At 45.7% G+C, this 22,727-nt stretch overlaps 1 protein-coding gene across 1 annotated transcript; it reads left to right on the top strand.

Annotated features, from left to right (window-relative positions):
* The first annotated feature begins 1,299 nt into the window (after positions 1 to 1,299).
* LOC311017169 (trypsin) lies at positions 1,300 to 11,808 on the top strand. The gene is made up of 5 exons (XM_084015346.1): positions 1,300 to 1,373; positions 3,094 to 3,253; positions 9,251 to 9,392; positions 9,500 to 9,766; positions 11,634 to 11,808. The coding sequence occupies exons 1-5, from the start codon at positions 1,319 to 1,321 to the stop codon at positions 11,802 to 11,804; spliced, it is 795 nt and encodes a 264-aa protein (XP_083871472.1). The 5' UTR covers positions 1,300 to 1,318; the 3' UTR covers positions 11,805 to 11,808.
* Positions 11,809 to 22,727: the final 10,919 nt, after the last annotated feature.

Genomic DNA, 22,727 nt, shown 5'->3' with positions numbered 1-22,727 from the left:
GATACCGGCATGGATAAGACACCAGCGTCTTTTATCTCTGGATCTACACGGCTCCTCTTCAGTAGAACATTTAGTCATGAATTAATGATTTTTTAAGTGACTTTTCTAGTCGTCGTTTTTTCCTATTGTCAGTAGTTAAAAACAACACTGACTACTTGCCACTAAAGCTCATGTGCTTTGTTTCTAATCTCCATCAAGTCTCACAGACACTGCAATGAAATATATTACTGTTACGATAGACATTAAAGGCCTCTTTAATAGAAAAAACGTAAAGCCTGTGTTGACGATGAGCTTGGAATTATACAAAGAGTGGAGTTTTGGGATTAGAGCATTATAACTTTTTCATTCTGGGACCAAACGGATGAATGTGAATGTGCAATGATGACTGCAGTTGGACGAGGGAGTGGGTCATGTGGGGAAAAAAGGCAGTGGTCACTCTGGGGGATGAGAGAGCGCAGCTATCAGTAGCAGGGAGGGCGACAGACGAGGCTATTAGCCAGCTGAGGTCAGGAACTCCACAGAGGGATTGTAGGAGGGACAAGCCATGCCTGAGCTCTGTTTTTAATGACCTCCCCGGGCCCTGGAGAAGATGTGAAGCAGCAGTACTGGTTCAACCTAGTCGGACACAAACAAAAGCTTTCGCTGCTTGTCATCAGTCAAAACCCTCATTACTCCTTTCTGGGGAAATCAGTGAGAGGGTCGAGTGATAAAGAGACCCTTACTGCAAAGACTCCTTTCATTTTACTACAGTTTGTGTAATTGACAGTTACATTTGCACTGTTTTATTGTTGTTTTTACTACTTACGTCTCACATGCTGCCTATTAAATTACTTTGTTTCATATTATTTATCTAGTTTTTTTTATACTAGATGTTACATTGTTGGCATTCGGTGGACAGCAAAAGAAGATTTTCATTGTACAGGGAAACCCGTTTCTTTTCTGTGCATATGACAATTAACCCTTTGAATGTTCAACAGGGGGCTTCAACAGCAGAGTGACTGTACAATTATGTGATTAAGCTGGCGACATAATATATGCTTTTTGCCTTTTTCCTTGACAATAAATGGGCCTTCAAGAAACCGGGTGATTATATAAACAATGACCAGGATGTATAGGGCAGCCCGGGTAGGTCACGGAAAAGGTCAGGCAAGCTTCAATTATACATCGGCCCGAGACAAGGAGGTGACCATGGAAACGGAAATAGGAACTATAAGAAACCCGAGAGTGCAGGTCCGTGTCCTCACGTTAAGATTAGACGAGCAGCACACACAGGTGATTCCTCACTCTGCGTGCCGACTCCTCTTCCCATTGTCTCACTATGGAGCTGCCATCTTTAGTGCTTTGTGTCCTGTTGGAAGTCCTGGCTGTGAACTGTAAGTAAGGCTCTTTATCTTGAATTTACTGTCTATTTTTGCACCGACGAGTGAAGTTAAGATTCTGGGTAAAAGTTAGGATGCAACCTGAAAGATGACACACTGACAGTTTAGGTTGAGGAAGTGAATGTACAGTTACATAGGCTGAATGTGTGTGTAATGTCCCTTCCATCTATGTTTTAAAGGTTGCCTTTTAGCTGTGGCACTGGCAGTCCTGAGACTCCCTCGAGACGTTGGTCTTTTGATAAAAAAACGTGTGACTCAGAGTCATTTTCTTGGCATGACTGAGCATCTCGCAGCTTTAAATCACAAAAACAGAGTAATAGTAGAAGGGCAGGATTGGCAATGACTGTACTTGAAGTGGAGAGATGAGAATATTTCAGCACTAATATGGAAACATTTGTCACCTTTGTAAAGTCCTTTGTGATGTCACTTATGTAACGAAGAGCTATGTGCTATAAAATGCACATGAATTTTCTGATCTTCTTGTTCATATTTTAGGTTTCATTTAAAATCTATGAAATTGTAATCAGTAACAGTTAAAATTCCTGTATGATACACACTGTGGGACGCCGAGTTATAGCTCAGTTATATAGTGCTAGACCACCATGGACCAAAATTGAGTCCTCACTCCAGGACTTTGCCTTCACTACCTGATAAAAAGCAGAAATCTTAAAATATATATATTATCCTGTAACATGCACATTGTTGCTTGCTGCATCAAAGAAACCTTTCTGAGATAAAAGCACGTTTGAACTGAGAAGGTCAGTGAAGTGTGCTTATTCACCAAAAATAACTTGAAACCTTGGGAACAACAGATGATGGCTAACAACACAATAACAGCATGTAATTATGACCAACGCCCCCGTTTGTGACAATTATGTAACAAAGAAGAAACGTAAAAAGAGACTGTGATAAGAATCGTGAATGGGTCTATAGGATTTGTGACTGAAAAGAACCACAAAGGACAATGATGGAGACACAATATGGGGGGGAACAGTAGAGTCTTCTGCATATAATTGACTTGCTTAAACACACAGTATGTGAAGCACCAAAAAAGAAGCCATTATAACATCATATTCTATTTGATGCAGCTCACATTATACATCATTACATAACACTTCCTTATGTACCTGCGTGTAGATCTGTACCTCACACACACCCATTCCATGCCATGAACACTGTATGGATAGAGTTACTGTGTGGCTCTTGACACGCTCCACTGCTGCTAATTATAACTAGGAAAGTAATGAGAGGGTATTGTTTCTTTGCTTGTTGGGCCATTTCTAAGTCAGAAATGGCTCTCAGCCACCGTGATGTACACTTTTAGTCAGAAAAGTGTTTGCAGTGTACTCTCAGGGATTTAATACTAAGGGTCATGAGTCCCAGCTAACTTCCCATGAATGAATTTAGTTTTTTCCATCGTAAATTTATGCAGCACTTGAATAAACGGACTCTGTGTTTTTACAGTGGGAATCCAATCACTCCTGAGTTCACGCCAGATAGGTAATGATGGTCAGACTCATCCTCATTGCGACTCAATGGACTTGGGAGATGAGATTGTTTTCTATCGATCTCCTAAGCCGGGAGCATCTGTGCACTGAAGTCCATGTTTTATTGTTTGCAGCCACAGGAACAACATTATGACTCATTGCGGACCGTTATGTGTGATTCTCACTTTGAATCCAATCTAAGCTCTCCCTCCGTGTGTGTGTCGCAGGTCAAGAGGTGGCGCAGGGTCGCATCGTGGGAGGATACGCACCGGTTCCACACTCCATCAAGTACATTGTGTCCTTACAGACGACACAGCGTCAGCACCTCTGTGGGGGCTCCTTGATAAATAAGTTCTGGGTGATCACGGCAGCACACTGTGACATCGGGTAAGCTCCTTGTCTTCTTTGCTTTATCTGCACTGAGTGTAAAAGCTAACATAACCTTTAGGATAATAAAGTGGCAAACCGAACCGTATCATTGCAGACTACTGTACTCCTTTGTGTACTCCTTTTATTGTTGCATGTGTGGCATGATGGTTAAGGAGTTAGAGTTGCAACAACGCCACCTGGGGTAATTTCACCCCCAGGAAATTCTAAGGTAACTTTTTATGAAGGAGGTCACACGGGTTCCATATACCACAGGGGCAAGAGACGGTTTTCAAATTAAAGAACAGTTTATTTAACATACGTCAATCAGCAAAATAATCAAAACTTCACACACACACACACACACACACACACACACACACACACACACACTACACACACGCACACACCAGTTGCATAACATTGACACCCTACAATAACAGATCAAAAAGCAGGACGGTAGTCTACAGTGACGCCCAGAGCGACGGAGGGACAACGGCTCGTGCTGCGGGTCAATCACTCAGCTACACCAGAACACAAGGAATATTAAGCTGGGAACTGAGCGACAGAGCTGCTGGATGGCAGACAATTGTTAACTTACTGAGAGGAACAGGTGAGCGCCTCGTCTCCCACAGCCCCAGCGGCCGCTTGGCTGCAAAGAGCGGAGGTCGCGTCATCAAAATGCCCATTTATGCGCAAATGCACAACAGAGGACCGGCAAAGAGCATTACCTGGATGAGGAGGAATGTAAGCCCGCAACAGCCACGCCGAACCACAACGAAGGACAGGCTGCAGCCACCGAAGGAAACGAGGGACAGGTGTGTCTGCACCTCTATATGTAGGGGTGCATCGTACCGCCCCTTATTCAGGGTGCCCAACTAATTGGCACAGTGCCATATAGTGGCAGGAAGGGAAACGACCTGTCACATCTACCCCCCCTTTTTCGCATCGTCGGCCCGACGATGGACAGAGAACTTAAGGAAACTAACTCCAAGGCCGGAAAATGGCAACCTGGGCGTTATGACACAAGGTCTGGGCCTCTGCCAGCAGTGTTTTGATGGCTAACCGGCTGAGGGAGATGATTGACATTTGAGTGCTGGCCAGCAGTAGAGCAAGCTGTTCTACGCAATGCCTGCTGACCAGTACTTGGCTGGTTAGTTGGGGACAACAATAAGGCCGGTGGTGCGGCCCGCTCAGGTGCTGAAGATGTTGCCGGAAGAAAACTGACCAGCCTAGGTGTCACAATGGGAAGGCCTGTAGGACAAGCGGCACCCGGGGCAGCTGCAGGTGGTGGGCAGGGTGATTCAGAAACCAAGAACCACAGTTCGCTGTCACTGGAAGACTCGCCATCCGTTGCTGCCAGGGCCGGTGGAGAGGATCTGTCTGGTGGAGGGTCGGCAGCTTCAGGCTGAATTACAGCCTTCAGCATTCCCTGATGCACATTCCGAACCTTATGCAGGTCACTTACAGGAGCAACAGTATAAACTGCTCCTTCACCAGCAGGGGCCTTCACAACCTGATAGATCACCGAGCTCCAGAGATCTTGTATTTTCTGGCGCCCCCTAACACTGTGGTCCTTCAAGTAGATTAGCTGGCCCACCGCCAAAGGTGCCTCCCGGACCTGCTGATCATGGCGCTCTTTCCGTCGGCCAGCAGCAACCAACATCCTTTCACGGGCACCCTCAAAAGCAACTTGGAGTCTCGCTTGGTGCTCAGCCACCCAGTCCTGCACCTGGCCTGGTATTGGATCCTGGACGCGTCCCAGGAGAAAGTCAACTGGAAGACGAGGCTCCTGTCCGAATAGGAGGAAGAAAGGGGACTCGCCTGTGCCCTGATGAGGGGTCGTGTTATAACAGTACAGCACCTGTGGCAAACAGGCGGCCCAATCCCGTTTCCGGGAGACTGGAAGGGTACGGAGGAGGTTATGCAAAGTGCGGTTAAACCGCTCGCATTGGCCATTACCCGCCAGGTGGTATGGGGTAGTATGGGATTTTGCAACACCGTACAAGAGACAGAGCTGGTGAATCAGTGAACTCTCGAAGCTCCTGCCTTGGTCCGAGTGCAGACGGCTCGGAACACCAAACTTGTAAAACCACTCCGAGATCAAGACCTGGGCCACAGTGGAGGCCCGTTGATCCCGAGTAGGAACTTCTACCGTAAATTTACTGAACACGTCTGTCATGACCAGGACATTCTCGTACCCATTCCGAGAAGGCTCCAACAGCGTGAAATCGATGGCCAAGATCTCATTAGGTCGGGAGGCAAGCAGGTGGCCCATGAAACTATGTGACCCCTGTCCAGAGTCCTTGGCGACTTGGCAACGCTGGCACCCCAGGACCCACTGCTTTATGTCCGAAGACATTCCTGGCCAATAGCAGCGTTGCCGGACCAATTCAGTGGTTCGCTCTATGCCCTGGTGGCCATGTTCGTGATGAAGCTGACTCAAAGTCTCCTGCTTAAGGGCAGTAGGCAAAATGAGCTGGAGAAACTCTTCCCCCCCATCTGAGCGGAAAACCTTGCGGAAAAGAACACCGTCTTTCTCCACTAGACGGCCCCATTGCCGAAAAAGTGCCAAGGCTGACTTGGGAAGCTGTTGCCTCTCCACAGAGGTAGGAGGACTCTGCCGTCGCCAAAACACAAGTACATGTTTCAGGAGGGGGTCAACCTCCTGCAAGGACCGAAGATCAGCAACAGAGTGGGAGGGAAGAACTGAGACCACGGACTGGATGGCTGATGTCAAAGGAGCTGGAGGTGGATCTTGATGGAGGCTGATGGGGACCGAGGTGCCCAGTAAGGACTCGGAAAGTTGGTGGGACCCAGGTGCATGCTGACGTGAAAGTGCATCCGCATTTCTGTTGCTGCGGCCGGACCGGTACTTAATATCGAAATCAAAACTGGCAATTTGGGCAGCCCACCGATGTTCAGTGGCTCCTAGTTTGGAAGACTGGAGATAGCTCAGAGGGTTATTGTCGGTGAAGACAATGCACTTATGCCCCAATAAATACTCCCGGAACTTCTCTGTCATGGCCCACTTGAGCCCAAGGAATTCCAGCTTCATAGAGCTGTAATTTGCCATATTGCGCTCAGTAGGCCGAAGACCTTGACTGGCGTAGGCCACAGGTCTAACACCGCTGTCCGTCTCCTGAGAGAGGACAGCCCCTAGGCCACTATAGCTGGCGTCGATCTCCAGAATAAATGGACGCGAAAAGTCAGCGTAAGCTAGCACTGGGGATGAGACCAACTTTGATTTCAAGGCCTCAAAGCTCTCCTCACACTGAGGTGTCCATGCAGCACCCAGAGCCTGACCTGACCCTTTCCTTGGCTTGGTGCCTGCCAGCTCAGCCACTAACCGATGCAGAGGACCTGCAAGTTTGGCAAAGCCACTTACAAAGCGCCGGTAGTAGCAGGCAAAGCCCAGAAAGGAACGCAACTCTGAAACCTGACTGGGGCGCCGCCAGTTAGCCACAGCCTCAATTTTCTTGGGGTCCGTGGAAACTCCCTGGCTTGAAATGACATGCCCCAAATAGCCGACCTCCTGTTGGAAAAATGCGCACTTCTCAAGTTTTGCCTTGAGGTTCTCCTTTTGGAGGCGGCCAAGCACCATTTCCAGCCGCTGGACTGACCCTGCTGATCGCTAAACATCCTCTGCATGAGCCGCTGGAAGGTGCTTGGGGCATTACACAAGCCAAAAGGCATGCGATTGAACTCAAAAAGGCCAAACGGTGTACAGAAGGCGGTTTTCGGCCGGTCCTTCTCCAACACCGGAACTTGATTGTAGCCACTGGCCAGATCGATCGTGGAGAACCAAAGGGCCCCAGAAAGTGCATCCAAACTCTCCTCGATACGAGGCAGAGGAAAGGCGTCCTTCCTGGTCTTGCCGTTTAGGGGGCGATAGTCCACGCACATACGCAAACTCCCATCCTTTTTCCGCACCAAGACGATGGGAGATGCGTAGGGGCTGCTGCTCTCCCTAATGACCTGAGACTCAAGGAGCTGATTGATATGGGCCTTCACGGCCTCGTACTCTGACGGAGGGATACGTCGATACCTCTGCCTGACCGGGGCATCATCGAGCAGTGGTATGTCATGCGAGATGAGGTTAGTACAGCCCAGGTCACCATCATGGGCTGAAAAGACTGACTGGTACTTGACAGCAGCGACCTTACGCCTAGCTGCTCCTGATCAGGCAATGCGGACAAGTAAATGGATCCTATCCTATCCGATATTGAGGGGACAGCGGCTTGGGACGAGATGGTCACCAAAGTGGGCTCCACCTCAGTCACACCAGCAGGCAGGCTGACGACCTGGGCAACACCCAGGATGCCAAGGCTGGTCCGTGGGTAAAGGAGAACCTCTGTTGTCCCAACATTGACTACAGGGACATACACAGTACCCCGGATGACCTGTATCAGGCAAGGAGAGGCTAGCAGCCCAGCTGGTAGACCGGATTCAGGGGGCTCAAAAAGTACACTCTGATCGGAAAACTGCTGGGAGCAGGTGCTAGCAACCAGCTTCATCACCCCCCCGGGAATGCGTACCACCCGCTTTCCCCGGAACTTGACAGTGCCAGTGGGGCCCCCAGGAGCTTGGGCGAAAGACTGGTGGCACCTCTGTAGGGCTGTTACAACTGGGCCAGAGGCCTGTGACACAAAAGAGGAATCAACAAAAGAAGGACTGTATGCACCGAAAAGTTCACGTTAGCAGCGACGAATCACATTCATCCCCAGGATCCCAGGGACTGAAGACGCGATGCCAGGGGGGTCCTTAACCACAAGGATCCCACAGTGGGGCATCACCTTACCACAGAGTTCCACATCAAGCTCCAAATAGCCGATGTATGGAATCGCTAGGCCGTTAGCCGCTCGCAGCTGTAGCCAGTGACAAGATTAGTGGCGATCATGACCCCAAGGTGCGAACTGCTCCAGGAAGAAACTTTCTGTAATGGTGGACACCATGGAACCAGTGTCCACCAAGCATGACACAGAGACCCCTCCAATGGAGGCATCAATGTTTGGACAAGGAGCAATTAAGTCAGCTGCTGCACCTTCCTTTGAGCCTATAGACTCCCCAACTGAACTGTGGCTCGGCAGCTCAGTGGGCTTCAGTTTTCCGACGGGTGAGGAGAAGGAGTGAACCCTGCGGCGTTAGAGCTCAAGCCAGAGGAGGAATGTAAGCCCGCAACAGCCACGCCGAAACCACAGCGAAGGACAGGCTGCAGCCACCGAAGGAAACGAGAGACAGGTGTGTCTGCACCTCTATATGTAGGGGTGCATCGTACCGCCCCTTATTCAGGGTGCCCAACTAATTGGCACAGTGCCATATAGTGGCAGGAAGGGAAACGACCTGTCACACATGCAACAATAAAATTGCATGATCTTAACTTGACTTCAAGAGAAGTTCTAGTAATTTCGAGGCCATATCAGGTCCTGCAGGTTATGGAAACCGTTTCGGCTTGTGAGGAAGCAATTTATGAAATGACAGATATGTGTGTGTGACAGTGTTGCCTACTTACTTTCCCTTCCCTGTCAACAAACAACAGCTCATTTCAAACCCCAGTGTTGAGTCACCATATATATTTGTATGTATTTATATTAAAAATCTGCATGAGAAAATATACAAATAGTGGCCAAATGACTAGTTTAAATTAGTTAATTATGACTGCATGTGTCACGTTGCTTGAATGTCAGTGCTTAGGACAACTAAGTTACTGTAAGAAATCTACATTTTTGTGAGTTTAACAGAGTTAAACTTCGGCTCTGACCCATCCAATCCTCGCCCCCACCCTTGAGCCATGAGCAATGATGTTTAAATGGTGTTTGTTAAAGGTGCTTAAAACTATAAATGTTGAATAAACAATGATATTAGATTGTGTGCTTTTTATAACATCCTTATCTAAACATATAAAGTGAGCAGCACAAAGGAAAGGCCTTGTATTTTTAGTTATTAATAGAAACGTCGATGTGATCTTACAATTAAAATCCATTTACCATTTACTTTTTTTTTTTTTTATCTCTGCAGCGTAGACAAAATGATGATAGTAGCAGGAGACTACTCTCTGAGCATCTATGAGGGCACAGAGCAAGAAATCCTGCCCCAGCTCTTGCTCCCCCACCCCGAGTATGACACCAACACCAACAACAATGACATTATGCTCATAAAGGTGCAGTGCAACAAACTATTTATGTTTTTTTACGAGGGTGTTTCCTCCATCTGTCCCTCTCGGGAGGTTTTTTGTTCACTGATCACATCTTTTGGCCATGTCTCCAGCTGAAGGCCCCAGTATACCTGAACAGCTATGTTTCCATTGTTCTGCTGCCCCGGCATGACGTCCCCATAGCGGAGGGCAGAGTGTGTCGGGTGTCAGGATGGGGGTACACCAGCCCCGACGGAGGCCAGATCCCCTCCACCCTCCGCACCGTCAAACTGCCCATCGTCTCCATGCAAAAATGCAACAGCAGCAAGTCCTTTGACGGGAACATCACGGAAAACATGCTGTGTGCTGGTTTCAGTGCTGGCGGAAAGGACGCCTGTCAGGTAGGAGGACCTCGTTTTACTCTACTCTGTGGAGAGGCAACCATTATAGGTTTATGACCAATAATATTCCAACAATATACAAAGAAACACAAAACTACTTGGTGAGGTTTAGTGAAAGAGCAGGTTTGTCTTAAATTAGATTAATTAATCTGAATATTTCTTTCACCGTTGGTCTCAAATATTTATTGTCTATTAAATGAATTATGAAGAAATTTCCTAAAATACCTGGGTGCTGTCATTTTCAGCTCAACAGGAGCAAACTGTGCATTTGTTGGGGACTATTTACAGCTGTGGATGAATACACATTTGGTGCAATGGTAAATATTTGCGACACTAGGATGGTGTGTGTCAGGGTCCCCCCAGGATATTTCCACTCAAATTTAAGACTTTTTAAGACCTTTTTAAGACCACGTCCAATGAAATTTAAGACCAACCTCGCACCTATTCTGGCATACATTTATGAAATAATGCAAAAGAAATCTGTCAGAATAACAGAATAACACAGGGACAAATAACAATTACTTCTTTTAATAAAGAATAAAGTGTGTGCGTGTAATACAGTAATACACTGTTTGCAAATGTATTACAAATGGAGCATACAGCCCTATAAAACTCTGCTGCCAAAAGAACAAAGTCTTAACATATTAGACACACATACATCCCACACCACGTGTGTGTGTGAGTGAGTGAACATCTATGTGTGCATGTACTGTATTACAGCTGGAACAGTGTCAACACTGTCTTGTTGCTCCCACATGTGAAAGTAGCCGCGATCTCCGAGTCGGGGAACATCACTTTGAAGAGCTCGCTTATATTTTCATTTGACGTATAGGAGTGGTGGTCCGATATCGTCTTATCCACGTCACCTCTGTCTTAAGAGTTGGGCCACAAAAAGCTCGTATGTTACCTGTGTGGGCTCGGTGCTGCTGGCAGCCGAGGTGACTGTTGAGGTTGGCGTCGGGTTTGCGGCGCAGAACTGGGATATGGGTGCCTGCTTCTGTGTAGCTGCTAAGCCTGCTAAATGTTTAGCACTCTTCATGTGCGACTCCAAGGCCAAATGACCCATTCTGCCGAGCTTGAATTTTTTTCGGCACAGACGGCACTGAGCCTCCCACTCATTCCCCGCTACAGCCTGAACCCAGTTATATTTTGAGTCATTGAGCCACAGTGGATTAAATCTTGGGGGACTTGCCCATCCCAAAGCTGCTGCGCGAGCGACGACATCGGCGGGTCAGCGGCTAACTGTGCACGCTCTAGCGTAATGTGGCGTTCTAAACTTGGAAATCAGGATTTAACGAACACCTAGTTGAAACAGTGCATTGATGCCACCTCATGTCGGAGATCGATAGTCGGAGAGAAAAAAAAATAATTTCACAACGTAACGTTCCATGTTTTGTTTTTTTGTTAGTGTTTTACTTAGTATACAGTTATGTTGTTGAGCTGTACTATCATGCAGATAAGAAAGGGAAAAATTAAGACCTTTGAGAATGAAATTTAAGACTTGTAAACAAAACTTAAGACCTTTTCAAGGCCTTAATTTACGGTTATCAAATTTAAGACTTTTTCAAGTTTTTAAGACCCCGCGGGTACCCGGTGTGGGTTGAGTCAAAATAAACTACACAATGTTCATGGAAATTAAAGAATATGTCACCGAAACAACAATGGGGGAATACAGGGCAATACGCTATTACTGCTTGTGACCACACAGAGAATAATTAGTCGGATACATTTTTTGTTTGTTTTTCCACAGATTCCACAAAAAGACCTATGCTTTTAGTTTCTTGTTTGGTAAAATGTGACTAGTATACGCCAGGAAGAATAAAACGCCACCCCTGATGTCCCCCTTCCTTCCTTCCTGCTGTTTCAGGGAGACTCTGGGGGCCCGCTTGTATGTGACGGCCGGGTCTATGGTTTGGTTTCCTGGGGGACAGGATGTGCCGACGCCCAGTTTCCTGGAGTTTACACTGCGGTGTCCAAGTTCCGCAGGTGGATAGACAACACCATATTTGGCTATTACAGCAGGTGTAAGAAGATTTAAAGAGATTTACTGAGATAAAAAAAAAAAACACTTGGTGGAGACTTGAAGTTCTTCATTTCAATTGTGGTTCTTTGATTTAATATTTTATGTTTTTACCATTTGTGCATATAGTTATGTGTTAAAAGAAACAGTTTAACATTTTAGGGATTAAGTTTATCCGAACTTGCTAAATGCAAGAAAACGAATGAGCACATTTCCCAAAAATGTTCAAGATTGATTATTTGATTGATTGATTATTTTGTCTGTTGTTGATTTGTTTAAACCATTTCAAAAACAAAACAAGTGGTGGATAATCCACCAACACCTCTCAGGTAAAAACAAATTAAAATCATTTCCACACTTCCACGATCATTAATAATGAGGTGCCAATATAATTTATTGAATTATTTATAATTATTTGGAAATGAAAATAATTGTTAGTCACAGGAAATTGTTGATTCAAATACAGGGTCAGTTTTCATAGCAATGTTTGTGTGTAAATAATGCACGTGTGGATTGATGAATTCCTTCCAGTCATCCATCCATCCATCCATTTTCTACCACTTATCCTGTATTCAGGGTCGATCCCAGCTGTCATTGGGCGAAGGCAGGGTACACCCTGGACAGGTCACCAGTCTATCGCAGAGCTGACATGTAGAGACAAACAACCATTCATGCTCACATTCACACCTACGGACAATTTTAGAGTCATCAATGAACCTATCCCCATCCTGCATGTCTTTGGACTGTGGGAGGAAGCCGGAGAACCCGGAGAGAACCCACGCTCACACGGGGAGAACATGCAAACTCCACACAGAAGGAACCACGAACCCTCTCCCTGTGAGGCAACAGTGCTACCCACTACACCACCGTGCAGCCCTCCTTCCAGTCACATTTAATCAATATAAGACAATTATTGCTCACAGAATTCCTATCAATCTGAATGTGAACTAACTAACTGTAACTCAGTTACAGTTATTAATAATCTATACACTCTGTGTGTGTGTGTGTGTGTGTGTGTGTGTGTGTACGGAGGAACACAAAACCAGCTGCCTTTTTCTGTGCATTTCCTTTTAATTAAGTCAACTATTACTGCCAATTTCACATTGTTTGTTAGGGAGAAGTTGTGTTATAAACCTGGCACTTTGCATGAAGCACCTTTAAGTGTGAGAGTTAAGTAAATACGTAAGCGGGGGGGTAGATTCAAATTGTGCACACGTAATAAAACGTGATGACGTGAGCTGTAGTGTTTTCTTGTTTTGTACACTTTAATAAATTGCGGATAATCCCACTCTCTGGATTCTTTATTTCATTAGAAAACTCTTAAAACGCGCTTGGAGCTGGTCTTCCCTTCTGAACAATCTGTGTGACGGCTCAGCAGTGATTCCTGTAAAGATGGAGCGGAGGCCAAAGACCGCGTCACACCTGATGAAGGGTGTAGGCGTATCACAACAGAATGAATAGTTGATGGCCTACTTTAGAGGCGTCTCTGGTGTCGCTGCCCGGCCCGCTTGCCTCTGTGACTATGGGTGTGTCATGTGATTGATGGATTTCAGGCCTTTTGTATTTCTGATTTCTACAGACTTGGTTACATAAAAGGCTGATTTCCCCTTTTGTGCTAAACCCTCCCCAGAGTATTCGAGTATATCGCCTGGTATATCACAGGTTTGATCCGGAGGGTCCCTATAGGCTCAGCGGCTCACAAAAGCGGAACGTCCCTCTCTGGGTTAATGTGTTTGATGTGGAAAAAGTATTGATTTGAGGACAGGCAGATTGTGAGCAACTGTTTCTTCAGGTGGGGGGGGGGGGGGGGGGGGGGGGGTAATGGCTTCTCTTCCCAGAAGTAGGCCACCAGCATCCCTTATTTTCCTCCATATGTAATGCCTTCGGGAATTTCCAAAGATTTTAAGTCTCGGGGGTGGCATGATACATAAACATGTAAGACAAGCCTTTATTAGTCCCACAGTGGTCTGGTGGTGGACAGGGTTACAGCAGCAAAGACAAAAGCATCATATGCAAATTACAAAATAAATATAAAATACAAAAATAAACAGACTGGTCAACAGTGTGTGTGTGTGGGTTCGGCAGAGGTGTTCAATAGTCACTTAAAGGTGATTCCATTCAGAAACACTGTCTGTTATATCCTTGTAACATACCGATAGCAATGAATAAATGAAATGCCCTCACATAAAAAAAACGAATCTGTGGCCGTGGCAGGACTGTAAAAACCCTGTCCGATTACAAAAGTCGGGCAAGAGAAAATAATTGGACAGCCTGCCTGTCTGTCAATGCTTACTTCCTGATTGAACACTGCCGATCTCCAGGGTTGGGTTAGGGGAATAAAAGTTTTAAACTCTGTCGCTGCGAAGCTGATGCACTGTCCGTCACAATTTTTGTTCCACACGCCATCCATCCCTCACCATAACATTATGTTTACCTCTCGTTAAGGCCCCTGGGATATATAGTGTCTAGTCTCAGGATCCAAATCTTTTCACTTCTGCACCTTTGAGCTTTATTCCATCTTAGATTGCACTGTACGACTGTGGCCTGAACAGCCTGCCAACCATGTAGCATGAAATGTTGGACCAGGTGTGTATGAGTGTTCTTTTTTCTAAGGACGTTATACCTGTGCTGAGGGAACCTGACCAACATAGTGTTACTGATCTCGCCCACGTATTGTATGGCACATTGTTGACATTTGATGACATACGCAGTTTCTCGACTTGGGGTTACCGTAACATTCTGTTTCAAAAACATTGTTGTTGTATTGATTTCGCAACCATTTCTGGTGCTGAAAAAATTCCCCGTGACCCGATTGTCTAGGTTTGTTAAGTGTCTTAAGTTTAGCTTTAACTAAATGATCATGCAGGTTTTAGTTTTTTCTGAACGCTGCGATAATCCTGTGATCTTGTAGCAGCTGAGTTCCCTGTGTAAATGATTGGAAATTGTTTTTAACCACCTTAACTAACTTAACAGTAGAGGGAGAGTATGTAGTGATGAACGGCAAAAGAGAATCCACAACAATGGGCTTTCTCAGTGTGAAAGTCCTGAAACATTTTCTTTAAAAGTCCTACAGTACCCCCTGGTGGTGAATAAGGACATATTCTATGAAACCTGAGTAATTGAGATTTAACTAGTCCCGGGTACGTGTGTTTGGGATGAAAACTTGTCTTGTGGAGAAGAGCATGAGTGTCTGTGTCCTTAAAGAACACCTTTACTTCGAGTCTGGGAGTTTCCTGGAAGTCACTGTGTTTAAAAGTGGTTGTGTCCAGGAAATCTACAGTCATCACTGACCGTCGATTTAAGCGTGATTGAGGCATAGTGTGTGTTTAAGGTGGTTATAAAATGATCAAAGTCCTCTCTCGAATGAGTCCAAACTCCCCAAATGTCATCCAGATACCTGAAGTAGTGTGCAGGTTTTTTATTGCATGCTGCCAGGGCCGAGGTCTCCCATTGGGCCATAAATATGTTGGCATATGCTGGGGCGAATTTCTTCCCCATGGCTGTGCCCTTGGTTTGGGGGAAAAAATTCCCATCAAATTCAAAATAATTTCTGTTCAAATTGATTTCCAGTAGTTGAAGTAGCTCTTTATCTGGTCTCTTTTTGTCTGGATATTTATGAAAGATGTTTTTGATGGCCTTAATGCCTTCGCCAATATCAATATTCGTATAGAGACTATCAATATCCATGGTGAAAAGAATGGAGTGGTCAGGGATGTGGAGCCGCTTCACTTTGTGTACAAAATCGTACGTATCCTTGATGTAACTGGGATGTCTGGTCGAGAGAGGAGCTGTGTAATATGTTTCGCTGTCACAATCAGACACAATGGGTCTGCCTGGTGGAATGACGTGTGGAACTCTCCACTTTGAGGGGTCCTTATGTATTTTAGGTAGCATATAGAACAGCCTGGCCCTAGGCACAGAGCTGCCCAACAAGTAGTTTTTTTGTTTGGAATCAATAAATTGTTTTTGTCTTGTAGTGACTGTAGGATTTTAGCCCTTAAAGGGATTGTGTCCAAATAGATGGGTTTATCCAACTTGGTATAATACTGTGTATCGTTAAGTTGCCGGTAACCCTCCCAGAGGTACTGTGACCTGTCCGTGATGGTAACTGCGCTGCCCTTATCAGCTGGTTTGATCACAATGTGTTTGTTACTGCTAAGCAGTTTGAGTGCCTCTACTTCTACAGGGAGGAGGTTCGGCTTCACAGGAAGAACTCTAAAAGCTGTATCAAAATGTGAGATATCTGCTCTGATGAGATCATGGCTGTGGGGATCTTACCAACAGGAGGGGTCCAGACTGATTTTGGGGTGAAGGGTGGCAGCTTTGAGTCCTGCTTATCTTGAAAATAGACCGACAGCTTTAGTTTTCTGTGGTACTTTTGAATGTCAAACCTGCTTTGGTATACAATTTGTTTGTTGCATCCGTCTGTGGGGATAAATGAAAGACCCCTGTTAAGCAGGGCAAATTGTGCGTCAGTTAGTTTGACATTTTTAGCCAGAATTATGATATTTTTGTTACTACTCTTCCCCTCCTGATTACACAGGCTTGTGGGGAAGTCTAGTTTAGGTGCTCAGCCCAGTGCTCTGAGATATTAACTGCCTTGGATCGGGTCCAGTGAACCGTGTCCCTTTCAGTGTGAAACTTGTCTTGTGGTAAAGCTACAATGAAGCCACAGTTCGCAGTAATGTACTGGTTGAGATGTGTTAGAATAGTCTGTTCTCCGTGGGGGAGGGTTCTAGAGAAGTTGATCTCGGGGATCAGGATCTCCGCATGTGGAAATCTGATTTTGACAGTCTTGAGCATTCTTTGTAGTTCTTCAACGGCCGTGTCGGCGGTTTGTTGGCTCTTATTGTTCAGGCCGAAAGAGAGGTCAATTTTGTCCACTGTTGTGGTGCTCGTAGCTGTAGAGAGAATAGCCTCTGCGTGTCTCAGTGTGGCAGCTGGGAAGCTGTCGATTTGTAAGTCTGGAACGGAGAATGGTGGGAGTCTGGAGACGTTGGAGTCACCCATAACGTTCCATTTCTTGTCTATATGCAAACTCCATGACTGCAACTTCCTGGTCGTGTTGGGGTGTCTAGTTAGGTTTGCATTTCGACTTGTTGGGAGAAGAGGGCGATTTTTTCAGGACCAGGTCCAGTTTAGTTTGGACCGTGGTTTTGCGTCTGGGGGTCAGAACGGGGAGGAGGGGGTGGTGGGGGCTCTGTGTCAACATAGTCTATAGAGTCCAATGTGTCCACCTCCGACTCCTCGTTATCGGCCTCCTTCTTCACCGGTGTGCTAGCATAAGAGTCTCCAGTTTTTTCTCCCTCATCCTCTGATCCCAGTGCCTCAATGATGTCCAGTTCTTGCATCGACACACATGGATTGGTTGTAGAAACTTGGGGGTCGCAGTGGGGCCCACCAGGGATTAATCCGGTATTAAGTTCCGTAGTGGAGTGGACCCCGTTCGTGGAAACAGGGCTGGAGTGGGGGTGGATGTGGGGGAGATGGCCCAGTCCTCATCCTCACCTTCAGGGGCAGTAAGCCAGTCTGTGTTAGCCCTCGTCTTGGGGGTCGTGCCCCCGTAGCGGCCCCCGGTGGTGTTGGGGTGGTCGCCACGAGGTGTTGTGTGTCAAAGTCTATGATGGTGCGGGGTGTAATGTGCAGCTGTGACACCGTCCGTATAATCTTAGGATGTAGAGGTGTCGTTGTGGGTTGCGTTGACGGCCGCAGGGGTCCCTGTGTGGTCTCTGTTCCCGCAGTCCCTCCAGTAGACGGCTGAGAGGGTCCCTGTGCGATCTCTGGTCCCACAGTTTGTGCTCTGGCCGCAGCAATAAGCTGACTGAGATCAGTCGTCTCCAGTGGGTTGTCAGAGTCCTCATCGGTCCTCTGGTCTGATACCAAGGTCATCAGCAACGCCTCCGTCTGTTGCAGAGTCTCTGGTAGTAGGCGGCGGCCCAGGTTACGTCTAGCCCAGAAAGATGCCACCTGAAAAGGTTCTTTTGTAATCGGGGTTAGGTAGGCGCGCTAACTTATCGACCTCTGTTTCCAACGCTTGCATGTAATGGTCGCGCAGGATGAGTAGAGTTGTGAACTCCCAGTTTCTAGCGTTACCCCTATGGTCATTCCATGTCATTTCATAACATTTCTGAAAATATTCCCACCTGACCATCTCAGAATGTCCTGAAAAAATTCAGAACAAAGACACACTTGTTAATAGGAAAAATCCAAAATAATAGGTCTTTATGGTCAATAGTTTTCTCATGAAACATCATTGAGAGACTGTGTTGGACAAACACACGACAGGACACACTTGGAACTATAAAATCAAAATGTTTAGCTTTCCTTGATTAAAAATTTTTTTGGAAAAGAGTGAGAAAACTAAAGTCTACAGGGATGAAACATTTTTATATATATGGCAAAGATCTGCTTCCCTGAACTGAACCGGTACGTGCAGAATGACAAAAGAAAGAAAGAGGAAGTAAAAGGAAACGAGATGACGATAAAATGTCATAAAATAGGCCTGAAAAATAAGTAGAGAGGAGCCGTTTAATTTAAACCTTCAATGATCAGAACTTCTTTGATATAAAAAAGAAAAACTGTTCCCTTTCAGTCCTGGTAGCCTTCCTTCGGACTACGGGAACAAAAGCTCTCCTCCTGGGCCATGTTAGCATCATTGCTAAGCTAATATTAGCATTCAGCAAAGTGTAACGTGTGACACGGATCTCAAGACGCAGGAAACCCAAGACGATCTGGCCGTCGACCAATGGGAGCACAGAACAGCTGTTAACAATGGAAGAAGCGACAGAGGAACGCGTAGTGAAACGGAGGAAACATTTCCTGTAACTATGGCGACAGCAGCCCCGCCTCCTGACGATCGCGAATGGAGTGAAGAAAGAAAAGAGCCATGATTGGTCTCAAGTCACGACGTGGTCCGAACCAGGAGTTAGCGTGTTCAGGCAGAACGTAAGGTGAATTTTTACAGACGCCACAGTTGGATATAAAGTCGAAGGAAAGACACGAATGGACGTGAAGAGACAGCGAAGACACGTCTGTATGATTTCAAAAATAAGCTAAAAAATTGTGCTTAGCCCAGACTGGTTGGAAACACAGCAGAAAGAAACCCCCTGAGCACACACACGCATGGTTGGTTGCTGGTTAGCTCACCGCTAACATTCAGCGTTGTGTGTTCTATCCTAAGGGGCTTTTGAGCAAGACAACGAAACGCCAACATCGCCTCTTGTGGTTGAACTCCACATTGACTGCAGTGTGATAGGAGAATAATCCAGTTTCACGGTGTGAAGATCGGAAGAAGAATATTGGTTTGAACAGAAACATTTCTGGGAGTTCGGAGAAAGTCGATTGATATTTCTTTTGCAGGTTTTCACGTCTAAGTGACTTTATCCATCTGAGGACAACGAATGTACAATAAAACGTGAGGCGGTGACGCTGGTGCAGAAACATATTGACAAAATAGTTAAAAGTATTATTGACTCACACAGTGAGCGATTGTATGAGAGATAGAGGTGAAGTCCAGCCCCGTCCTGCATCCACCATGGGACCTTATTTTGGAAAAAAGTAGAGACACACATCTGTTTGATCCTGAATTGTGCCATGAAATACACATATGATGTATGATTCAAAAAGATAATGTTTTAAGTCTCAGTGTGTCGTAGGTTTCTCGTCGTATCTCCCACGGCGTACGTCACCAACACGACCGTTAGCTCGTTAGCCGTTAACTTAGCTACGTTCCTTCACCGTTATCTTAGCTGATGTGTTTTATCCAGCGACTCTTTTTATCAGCTGGGAAGAGAAAGAAGGAGCTGTTGGGAATGTGAGTGAGCCTTGAATTGACCCTTGTGGAACACCAATTGTTAGTGTGAACAGAGAGAGGGATGCCACTTACCTCCCTGTTGGTGGATTTACACGGTCTGACACTTCAACAGTTAGACCACGAAATAAGGTCCCATGGTGGTCCACATGGAGGGGGGGGGGACACTTCACCTCTATTGACTTGAGCTGTGATGCAATGTCAGCAAATTAACTGAAATGTCATGCTACAACGTTTTGCTGCAGTTGTCATATTGCCTTTTAATTTACAGGTGCATCATTTGTAAATCACTTTCCCAGAATGCCTTTTGAGAATCTCGAAGGGGGGGTTGGGGACACGTTACATTTTTAGTTACTATTTCCTTCTCCTGTGAGAGGAGAAATTGGTCTCTGTCTCTTCTTGGAGGATTTCTTCCCATGTGACCGATTCTTTTTTAATTGTTTTAATATATATATAGATTGTTCATATTAAGGGGGATAGGTTCATTGATGACTCTAAATTGCCCATAGGTGTGAATGTGAGCGTGAATGGTTGTTTGTCTCTACATGTCGGCCCTGTGATAGACTGGCGTCCTGTCCAGGGTGTACCCTGCCTTCGCCCAATGACAGCTGGGATTGGCTCCAGCCCCCCCCCGCAACCCTGAATACAGGATAAGCGGTAGACAATGGATGGATGGATGGATTGTTCATATTAAGTCTATAATACTGTGTTGATCATGAGGGTTTTTTCATGGCGTGGTTGTGTCCATCGTTGTCTTGGACCTGTATTAAAATGATATATTAACGATATGAAATGCATGAATTAAGTATTGAACATTGTGGATTATTGGACATAATTATTGAATCTAGAGTGGTGTAGTAAATTAAAATGAAGTTTAAACAGCTGTGTGATGTCTTCATTGGCCTTTCTTTGAGTCACATAACGAGTGAGTCAGCACATTTACGTTGTATGAAAGCTAGATAACAGGAAGTGAAGGATCGGGAACAACACCCAGAGGAAGGAAGTCAGACTTTACTCTTACCCTTCCACTTTCTGTATCTCCATTCTCAAAGTTCTCATGCCCGATGTTGATCCGTTTTCTGACACGGCCGTCATCAGTCGGAGTTATTTTGGTAGATCTCTTAACTCTGGCAGCATCATGCACCAGTGAGGTTGACTTGACCGACATACCGATCCATTCCGTTTCACACAAGCTTTGATATTGGTTTAGTCATTTTCTGCAAGAGCTACAAACAGCTAGCAAATGGTCTGTGTTTTTAATGAGTCCAGTGAGATCCTCCAGAGCTAAAGTATAAACTGGCTTCACCGCTGGGTCACCTACCATCAAATTTATTTTTGAGGTTTTATGCAGAGTTTTCTTTTGCGGGGAATCAGCCATGTTAATGACGGAGCTCGAAGTTCCATCCAAACAAGTTTCCTCCCGACACTATTTTGCTGCCGCACCACAGCGGCTTCTGAAGCTTAGCACCCAAAGATGATTTGCTGAAAGAAATACAAACGAGCCAGAGCGGTTTTTCCCAGATCCCAGAGATGCGATCACTGTAGCCAGACCCTTCTACTGTGGAGACGGGGCTGGCAAAGCCAGACTAAATGAAAGCAGGCAAAAGGAGAATCATCACATACATTTAACATCTAACATAGAAAAAGACTAAAAGATTCCCACAAAACTGCAAACAAACTGTCTGTATTGGCACATACGGCTTCCAGGAAATAGCCACAGCCTAGGTCAACATGATCAGAAAACGTGATTATCAAGCCATTCAGAGTTGGCTTCCCTCTCCTATGTCACATTCTGGCTCATCAGAATATAACAGTCGTACACCTCCAGTCGTGAATCCAATGCTTTAATCCAGTGCTTAAAGCTGCATTCTCTCCGCTGGCCATCAGGGGGTGATTGTATAGAAGTCTATGAGAAAATCTAGCACTCTACATTTTTGGGAATCCATGATGGATTAAAATGTAGCAGATTTGTCATCTGAACATTCATTTGGTGAACTCCAGCTTTAGTACAACGATGAACGACATACGATGAAGTATTTTCTGCTGACAAGCTCGGAGCTGCTGGACAAAAATCTGTGTGACGCCCCATAATCTGTATTATAAAGAAAAAAGTAGGCGGACGGAGCAGTGAGGAGCAAAAGTGTTTCTTGAGAAAAGGGAACTGGGACAAATCCTGCAAAAAAATTACAAATAAAAGAAATAAGGTCAAATAACAGAAGAAAGTCAATAAGAGGAAGCAAAACAACATGTAGGCCAAGAGACTTTGACTTTGACTGAGAGACTCAGCTGTTTGTCTCCACCCATCATTCACACTTTAAGGGATACTTCTGGTCATATTCTTAATGTCTTACCAAAACCAAGAATTCATTATTTCCAGACTAAATGTGTTAGAAGCTTTAAACAATTAATGGTAACATCTAAACGTCTTGCCGTTACTACGAGCAACCACAGTCCACGGACGCATTCAGCGTCACCAGTTAACACGGTCACTGCTTCAACCTAAACACCGCTTTGACGACTACTCGACTGTTATCGACCATTTTCAAACTCAATCAAGTCAAACCTCTGAGTCTCTTGGTGTTTGATGTTCTGTACTTGATCCACGGACGTAATTTGGGGGGGGGGGGGGGGACACAGGGGACATGTCCCCTGCACTTTTTCAAAAGGCCGTTTTAGTCCCCGGCACTTTTTACGGTCCAAAAAACGATGTTACGCTTTAGTAAACAAAGCGTAACAACAAGTAAACAACAAGCTCCTCGATCGGCTCTGCCGTTTCTTGTGTGATTGGCCGTCCCCGCTGTCACTCCGTCTTGCTTGCACACCGGTCTGCTAGTCTGCGGTCAGGAGTCCTACAGGAGTCCGCTACTGTACGTTAGTTCACGTCAGCTCGAAGGATTGTAATATCAGAGGTTTCATTTACATTAAAGTTTGAATCGGTGTCCGTGTGCGTATGTGCGTATGTGCGCACGTGCATGTGTGTGTGTGTTTGGTAATTAGACGCAGCCAGGATGTCTAAAAAAAGAGAGAAGTGGACATACAGTAAGAGACTTCTTTAGAAGTGAAAGTGTAAGTAACTCAAAGAAATGCGTTACACCCATCCTGCAACACCGTCACTGGTTCCCAATAAAGCA

This window comes from Eutrigla gurnardus, assembly GCF_963514095.1.
Source record: "Eutrigla gurnardus genome assembly, chromosome: 8".
In the NCBI taxonomy this organism is placed as follows: Eukaryota; Metazoa; Chordata; class Actinopteri; order Perciformes; family Triglidae; genus Eutrigla; species Eutrigla gurnardus.
This window is presented reverse-complemented; position numbering and strand designations above follow the sequence as displayed.

Coding starts and splice junctions, on each gene's coding strand:
- LOC311017169 (XM_084015346.1), top strand. CDS start 1,319: ATGGAGCTGCCATCTTTAGTGCTTTGTGTCCTGTTGGAAGTCCTGGCT. Junction 3,254..9,250: donor GCAGCACACTGTGACATCGG/GTAAGCTCCTTG, acceptor TTATCTCTGCAG/CGTAGACAAAATGATGATAG. Junction 9,393..9,499: donor ATGACATTATGCTCATAAAG/GTGCAGTGCAAC, acceptor CCATGTCTCCAG/CTGAAGGCCCCAGTATACCT.